Below are 9,336 nucleotides of genomic sequence, written 5' to 3'. Positions count from 1 at the left end.
AAAAAAAATAGATAGTCTCTTTTTTCACGATAAATTTTGAATAGTACTAGGAATATTTTATAACTAATGTTTGTGATGAGTCATCTCACATGTATTTTGTGAAAAGAATTATATAGCAAACTGATTGCCACTCAAACTAGGATCGATGATTTTTCTAATATTTGAAGGAATATATATCATCCTATTTATTTTTTAGTTTGTGTTTGCGTTGACACAAACGGATAGTATCCTTTCGATTTCATTATGAAATATTTTAATTTTTCTTATTATAAGAAAAAGGAGGTAGCAAAGGCAAAGAACAAGGCAAAGACGGAGTGGAGAACACGTCCTCTGCGTCCGACAATGGCTGCTGGGACAAATCATCTCAACCTCCGAAACGGTGACGGTGATGCAGCTTTCACAATCTAAAGGCACCGGAAAAGCTGATGCAAAAGGCGGAATGCTCGCAGCCGCCCCAGTTGTCGTGATGCCATCTCCGCCACCAGCATCATGTCATGCACAGCCTTCCTTGCTGCGTGCGTGTGTGCGGCCTGCCCTACCTCACTGTTCGCACAGCCATTGCGTTGCTCTTTTTGCTGCTGCCGCTGCTTCTTGTTAGGTGGTGTTTGGAATCGGGCAAAAGGCACCCTTGTCGATGTCAAGTGTGCGACGAGAATGATGATAGGATCTATGATGGATTCGTGTCACTTGCCGACCGACTCTGACTTCACTGTCGAATCACAAGATATTTCCGCGTTGACGGTGATGGGATGACCAACCTCACAGGATGTTTGAGGTTGGAATCATCGGAGGACGTGGTGCCATGGCATTTGGAGGAGATATTATGTTTGCCAAGAAAGATTTGAGATGCAGCGATTGCTGGGCTGCGGTTTTAATGCAGAGTTTGGATGTCATGTTCGAATAAAACAATGGACAGTAAAATTCTCAAATATTTTATTTGTTATCATTTTTGACATGAGATAACTACACTTGTAGGTTTGATCCTTTCGACATATGTATATGTTTTATTTATATCATTATATTTGAATTTAGAATATATTTATATGATCAATATTGTGGGTTAATCAAACATTCTCATTATCACTCTCTTTTTAAGTAATAGCTTTTCATTTATGGTTCAAAATCTAAAATATTTTTTAATCTTGGATCTGTCAATAGTTTAATCATGTTCATAATATAATAAGAGACTCATCGTAAAAGAGTCATCCTAAAGCAATATCCAACCATTTTAAGGATAACATTCCTATTGACTTGACTCAATAATAAAACATGTATGATCGTATTTTAGTTTGAAATAAATAGTTAAATAATTAATTATATTTATATTCGAGTTTGGACAAAATTTATTAATAATCTCGAGTAATCATCCTTTATACTTGTCTATAACTCATTATTAAATTATAATAAAACCTTAAAAATATTAATTAATAAATTATTAGAAGCTCAACACTAGTTTACAAAATTGGAAGTTAGCTACTACAAATACAAAGTACTAAATACATTCTTGAAAAATCTATGTAGGTCAAAAAAGGACCATTATAATGTAAGCATAAAAATAATTTCTATACTACTTTTATGCAAAAAAAATTTAATGTCAAAATCTAAAATTAAATAATAATATATCTAAATTTAATGAACACTATACTCCATAACAACTCTTACTAACGCATAATGGCTTCGCAACCATTGTTTGTTGTCTAAAGAATTAACTTATCTTTTACTTTACCACTTGCTCTTATTTATTACCATGTTCATTCTCTTCTTGTTTACTTTATTCTCTATAGTCTTCTCCTAGTTTGATTATTGACTTCTTCTTTAACATCTCGCTTACATACTTTCTTCTCTTAATCCAAACTTAAAAGCTAATTGACTAACTTTGGCTTGCATTAAAGATAGAAGTAGACTAAGCCTTTTTATGCTATTTAGACTGATTCGAAAAATATAGTAATGTTGATCTATATAAAAAAAATTAGATTTATATTCTTTCTCTTTTTATCTTTCATAGGACCCCTATGAATAATGGATTAAAGATAAAAAAAAGATGAGAGAAGATACGTAGTCTTTCGTTGATTGATTCATGTGACTAAGGAAAGATCTATAATCTCTCGATAATATTACGTATCTATATGTTGTATTATATTTTAGGTCCTTAGGATGTCTTGTTTATTTATAGACGAAAATAGATGGTCTAAGATAAGTAATTAAGAGTGTCTCTTCCATCAAGTTTATCTTCTAAGAAATTATACCATAATTAAATTTTTTTTATTAGTTAAATATAATTATATCTAAAATATATCTTATATAATTAGATAGGATCATATAATCTAATATATAAATCATTATTAACACCTAACAAGTTAAATAATTCTAATTTTTAGTAAACAAAAAGATTGTTCATGGTATAAAACGAGCTTCTAAAAAATAAGAGAGTTGAGTCAGATACATACTATCCATATGAGAAATAATTATTATTAGTGATATAAAAAAATAAAAGAGATATAAAAATATTATTAATAATTATAAATAAATATTTAAATAATTTTAATTTAATTGAAGTTATAATTTTAACCTAATCGATCATAAATTTTATTTAGATATGATATAGGAAATGCTCACCCCAATCAAGACTTTCCATAGTCGGTAATTTTTTTAAAAAATATTTTACTCATATCATAGAATATTTTTTCTTATTAAATTGATTATAAAATCTCATTGGATCATGATAATTGAGGTCAAATATACTTTTACTTAAAATTTTTATTTTTTATTTTTATGATTAACTAAAGAGTCGAAGAGATCATGTTAAAAACTGCACTTGAGCTTAATTTTTTTTTTTTTAATGTAAGTCGATATTTGCTCCAGTATCTCAAATCTTCTTGGTTCTATTTAATTTTCTAACACATATAAATTCCAATCAAATCTCAAACATCAATAATATCTCTTACGTCAGGATATTGAAACTTGTTTGACAACTCCATTTGACTCTAATAATTATTGGACAAATCCATTCGATTCTAATAACTGTATTTATTTATAGCCACTGTTCGATGCGCACCCACATAGAAACTAAGAAAAAGCAACCATGGTTTCCTTTAGCTCGTAGTTGTTGGTAGTTGTTGGTGGCATACAATGACATTAATTGCCACTACATCTCCATAGTCAACCATGTCCTAAGAAAGTTTGCAGTAGAAGATGGAAATGACGCGGAAAACTAGCAACAAGAAGAGACTCAAAGATGGAAGCAAACCAGTAAAAGATGAAGTGGTGGCCATTTGGTGCACCATTGCTTCCCATCAACTTCCATGCATTCTTTTTATGACCAGCAAATGTAATGTAAAGAAAGAAGTGCACGCCATACTTTCAAAAGGGTACTTAAAAAAAGATCAAAGGAAGGGACAAAGGAAGCTTATGTTGTCCATGACTTTTTGGTGCCTCATTGTCTTCCCTTTCGGTGGTGCTTTGTTGGATTCATTTTGTTACATTTGAGATAATAATAATTATAATTTTGTACTCTTTTTCCTATAGTGTCCTCACTCATTGATTAAGCATTGCTAATATTGTTTAGTATACGAAGTGGAGTGCCAAGCATGTGGCTAGAGAAATAACTTATGTAAGCTGGAGTATATTAATAATGACATGAGGGAAACATCAAATTATTAATTTGATGTGCTCCTTAATTTCTAACAACATATTGTACTGTTGGCAAATAATTCAAGGTGGATTGATATCTATGGGTTGAAATCATGGTTTCACTTTTTTCTCTCATATTATAATTAAATTGTTTGCTCCTTTAGACTCCCTCTAATCATCATTCTTTCTTTCCATTCGATAAAACTAATTATATATTATCTATATTATCCTTTAGCATCATGGTTCTTATATTTAAAAAAATTATATTAAAATCTTTATAATTCTGAGATTAAAATAAATAATTTTGTTTGTCCTAACACCATAAGTTGTATTGATGAAAAACATAATATGTAACTCGATCGACACGATGGACAAAAGGATAATTCTAATATCTTTTTTTTAAAAATATTAAAATTACGTTTTCATCAATAAAATCGTTAGAAACATAAGAAATATTAAAACTATTTTTTTTACTAATCATTTTCATACTAATTTAACATGTGTTTTCTATCAATACAACTAATAACGTTACTATAAATATAATTATTTATTTTATTTTTAAAATTATAAGGAACATAATACAAATTTTTTAAGTACAAAGATCGTGATGTTAATAGGATCTAAATATAAGGAATAACCTATAATTAGCCGTTTGGTGATAAATTCAAAATTCAACGGTAGTCCGCTATACCAAATTTTATTTGACCTTAGAATGGGAAAAGTCTTGCCTCCAGACTAAGTAGATTGGAAAATTCAATTGATCTATTTTGGTGGCATCCGACGCTCACTAAGGGATCTGGTCAACGTCAGAATTCTGGAAGAAAGAATGGATGCATCGAGTCTACTTAGTCAATTTAGAGGCAAGGCTGTCGTTGAATCTCTAGTCTATCACTCAAAATTCATCTTATCGAGATACCGAGATTATGAGGAAGCAGGTTTTGTAAGATTTCCATCGACAGTAGTAAGATTTAAGCTATTCTTTGATTGAATTGTTCAATCATAGAACTGGAAAGGCGATTCTAACATATTTGTCCTCTTTTTAGACATGAGGTGGCTTTCGATAAGTGTACAAACTGGTATCTCAATCGAGCATCAACTTTATGGATCCAATTAATTGTGTTGTGACAGGTAAGACGTAACCCTTTTCTATCCCATTCTTCTCTGCATCCTTGCCATGATTCAATTATATTTTTAATTCATTTAATAATAAATAATATTTTATTTTTTAAAAAAAGAAAAAATATATATTTTTTGGAAATGGACTCGAATATGAGATATATAATAAATAATACAGTAACTGTGAATTTTGTTGTGTCGGCCGATACCAAACTCTCTCAGAAGGGGAAGGGGGAAAACGCGCTTACTTGTTTACGCCACTCGGTCGGTAATAACAATTGGGCGTAGCTGCTGACGCGATCCAACGTGTCATGGTCCGGAAACACCGCGACATGTTGACGGGTCGCCGTTCAACAGAATGCTGCAGGGGTATCTGTGTCATTTCGCCTGTCCCCGTCATCGCGCCTTTATACTTGGCCTCCGCCTCCCATCGTCTGCGCCTCTCTTCCCTCGCCGCCCGATCGAGCTTCCCTCGATACCCTCCTCCTCCTCCTCCTTTCGCGGTCTTGACAGATCCGGAACCGGCGCCGAATGCTTCGTCCTTGTTCATCGTCTACGGAGCGCTGATTTTTGTTTTGTTTTTTGGTTGCCGCGGATTGGATATCTTTTGCGTGCTCGGATTGGGTGGCTTGGTGCTGTCGATGGGCGCCGGGGCGTCGAGCATCACGGGGCCGGATGGGGAGACGGGGGGCCACGAGACGGGGCTCGGGGACCTGCCGGAAAGCTGCGTCGCCGCTGTGCTGCTCCACCTCGACCCCCCGGAGATCTGCCGTGCGGCACGGCTCAGCCGGACGTTCCGGGGCGCTGCCTCGGCGGACTTCGTCTGGAAGGCGAAGCTCCCGGAGAACTACGTGCATCTGATGGAATTGGCCTGCGGTGGGAAGAGCCCGAGTAGCAGAAAGCGGCGCCTTTTCTTGAAGGAGATTTATGCGCGGCTGTGCCGGCCGAATCCCCTCGATGGGGGCACCATGGTGAGATTTTTTTTTCTTGATTATATTCTATGGATATACGAAATTTTGTTTTAGGTAGGTATCTGTGTGGTCGACCACTTGGATCTTTGGGTTAAAATGGATTTTGTCTTGTATAATTCTGTAGAAGGAAGTGAATAAATTGGTCATCTTCTTCCTAATTTAGGGCTTAATTTATGTTTTTTTTACTTTGGATTTAAGGAATTCTGGCTTGAAAAGAACCGGGGTGGCGTTTGCATGTCAATTTCCTCAAAGGCGTTGCTTATTACAGGGATTGATGACAGAAGATACTGGAATCATATCTCGACGGACGAATCCAGGTACATCAATTGAATGGCGCTAATTGTTATTTGATTCGGTTCTGTTCCTCTTTATTTCAACGGATGATAGGCAATTAATTTGTCTGATTACTTGATGTGATGTAGTTTTTGCTTTATTTTCTTTCTAATCAAACAATCTTTTTAAAGGTGGAATTGAGTAGTCCAAAAATGATCTTCCTAAACATTACTTCGAACATATCATCTACTTAACCTCTCTTTCGATATCCTCAGTCAATTTTGCCTTGCAAGAAAAAAAAAAGTCAATCTTGCTTGGCTTTGTCACAGTTGCAAAAGTTTGTCTGAACAGGCATCTATAAATAGAAGATTGTTTAACCCTATTTTACATGATTGGTTCACTCATATCTATAATTCTGTGTTTGCTGGGTTTTGTGAAATTCTTGGCATTTGCACATAGTGCATACATGATTATATATGATTTTTGGCCATTCTCCTTTGTTGAAGAACTGTCAGATGTATTTTTGTTAAAGAATTTGTGGGCAATCTTTATGTGGTTTATCTAGGTTTATTTTTACCTAGCTGATTTCGGTAGTTAGGAATATTAGGCGATTTCCAAATGCAGCTATAAGATCACCTTCCTGTATATTAATCATCATGGTTAGACTGAAATGCCAGACACTGTTGCAGGCAGACATCATTATTTGTTGGAAAATGACCATGTGTATTAATATGAAATGAACATGTAATACATCGAGCAAAGAAAGGATTAAATGTGGTCGTTTTTCTATCATTTTTGGGATATCCCATTCGTTTAAAATTTCTTAAAAGTTCCATTCATCCTTCTTCCAGCACTTCAGATTCTTGACAGCTTACTGGTGGCTTTTCAGGACGTCCCATGTCTTTCCTTTGTATTCGTGTCTTGGTATTATTGCTTCTTCTGTAGTACATTTTAAAGAAAACAAAGTGAAATGAAGGAAAAACAAGAATTGCTGATGGTGGACTCCTTTCTATAATAGATTTCCAACCTCTGATTGTAAAAAAGACAAGATTTGCTGAGGTTAGCCGAGAATTGAGCACAAAGTTGTTGATATTAGGTTGAGAGGGGATGTCTTTTTGAGTCATTGAGTTGTGGTGAATGACAATGGACTCGTAAAGCCAATTTATTTAAAAAGATAAGGACTGACGATTAATATTTTTATTGGTGAATTGGTTCCTATGAAATAAGCTGCACCTAAATTTCTGTCTTTGATGTTGTCTTTAACTGTTAAACTGTGGTAATCTTTATGCAATTGCATCTTGTACTATGTGGATGAGGACTAGTGCATACTTAATCGTGTGGATTTGAAGTAAGCTTGTTAGTCATTTATCTAGAAAGCAAGAAGATTTCTTCCAGCCATGCTGTTGCATATTGATACTTTCCTACTCTTTTCTTTTGCCTTGTACCGCCTCTTTGCAATGGTAATAATTCTGTTGATGTGCGTGGGCTTGTTACATGTATTGCAGAAGTGTCACCTCTTTTGAGGGTTTGACAGGGTTGAAGTTGTCTTGCTTTCTTTGGGATATATATTTGTCATTTTAATTAACTTTATGCACCAGTAATTGAATTTACTCAATCAGAATGAGATGATGTATTGATCAAGTTGGTGTTGGTATAGGCTGATTGAAATTGAAAACACATATGACTTACCTTTAATTTTCTAGTGTTGTGATCCTGATGCATTTGATAACATACTGCTCTAAGTGAAAACGCATATGACTTACCTTGAATTTTCTCTTTGCAGATTCCATACAGTTGCTTATCTTCAGCAAACTTGGTGGTTCGAGGTGGATGGGCAAATAGATTTCTGCTTCCCTGCTGGTGCTTACAGCCTGTTCTTCCGGCTCCATCTGGGTCGAATCTCCAAGCGACTTGGCCGTCGGATCTGCAGCTTCGAACATGTCCATGGATGGGATACAAAACCAGTGCACTTTCAGCTGTCAACTTCAGAGGGTCAGATTGCTACATCTCATCGTTATTTAGATGAACCTGGGAGATGGATCCTCTGCCATGCTGGAGATTTTGTTGTGGAAAACTCGAATGTGTCAACCAAGCTCGAATTCTCAATGACGCAAATTGATTGTACACACACAAAGGGTGGCATCTGCGTCGACTCAGTGTTGATATATCCCAAAGGATTCATGCAGGAAAAAATCTTTACCTCCAGCTTATAACCATTTTGAGTGTGGTCTCTAAACAACAACCTCGACGTAGGAACAGTAGAAGGTAGCAAGTTCGCTCTGTTCCCTAGTCATATTTATATAGGGTGCATGGCAATGTCTGTATATGAGTCCCCATTCTCATTTTTATTGAGAATGAGAATTCGGTGATGGTTTTGTTCGAGGACTACCAAGACTTCTTCTAAAGGACACTTCTTTGAGTAAATCTTTTACATAGTTTAGGCAAATTGAGTGACATGGTTTCGGCTATGACGGATGTAATCCAGTTATAAATCTTTCATGCACCCAAGTTGTTCTCAGTGCTCTCACACTAATGTATACTTTTGTGTGCGTGCGTCGCGTGCACACAACACTGCCGGATGTAATTGTGAGGTAAATTGTATATGATCCGTCATTCATTTTCATGGTATTGTGACTTCTACCAAATCATATATGCTAAAGCTAAAGGTTCTTTCTCCAATAAACTTTTGCATTCACCGAGCAAAAAATAGAGATGAATAAAATGTCATGTCATCTTGATTATTATTATTTTTTGTCTGTATTGAAGATGTTCATATGTCAGGACAAGATTTTTAAGATTATAGTGCTATTATCATCCGAATCAAAGCATGATGGATTTAACCTATGATAAGTTTAAATTATCAGGCTCTTTACTCACTAAACTAACCTACACTCGACACATTTGATTGATGGATTTAACCGTACCAATCGATGAAATGTTAGGTTTTAGCACTTCGATCAACGTAATGATTTTTGGGAAATTAATCTTTGCCTTTTCTTACCTTCCGATAGTGAATTTGGAGATGCATATAAACTTAAATATTGCTTCCCCTATAGCAGCATTCCATCAAAACGTGCCATCGAAATCTCGCAGTCTTATACCACGCACCGAGCACCGATCAACCCAAATGCCTACGTGACAGGTCATATAAAAATGGTGATGGCTGTATGAGGCGCCTCATTTTAGCCGCACCAAATCCAAGAGAAGGAACTTGATGACACGGCAGGCCAACACCCAGCCTGCGGCACGTCACGCTTCCTCAAGATTTCTTCTTAATTGACGGACGTACCTGTCCTCTTATTGGACGATGAGTTGCTCAAACTTAAATCTTGCTGGGGCCCAGCAG

At 35.5% G+C, this 9,336-nt stretch overlaps 1 protein-coding gene across 1 annotated transcript; it reads left to right on the top strand.

Annotated features, from left to right (window-relative positions):
- Positions 1 to 5,179: 5,179 nt before the first annotated feature.
- LOC135635390 (F-box protein PP2-A13-like) lies at positions 5,180 to 8,613 on the top strand. The gene is made up of 3 exons (XM_065146422.1): positions 5,180 to 5,717; positions 5,916 to 6,034; positions 7,774 to 8,613. The coding sequence occupies exons 1-3, from the start codon at positions 5,388 to 5,390 to the stop codon at positions 8,201 to 8,203; spliced, it is 879 nt and encodes a 292-aa protein (XP_065002494.1). The 5' UTR covers positions 5,180 to 5,387; the 3' UTR covers positions 8,204 to 8,613.
- Positions 8,614 to 9,336: the final 723 nt, after the last annotated feature.

The sequence above is a fragment of the Musa acuminata genome, chromosome BXJ3-4 (assembly GCF_036884655.1).
Source record: "Musa acuminata AAA Group cultivar baxijiao chromosome BXJ3-4, Cavendish_Baxijiao_AAA, whole genome shotgun sequence".
In the NCBI taxonomy this organism is placed as follows: Eukaryota; Viridiplantae; Streptophyta; class Magnoliopsida; order Zingiberales; family Musaceae; genus Musa; species Musa acuminata.
Note: the sequence above shows the minus strand (reverse complement) of the source record. Positions and strands in the feature narration are given on the sequence as shown.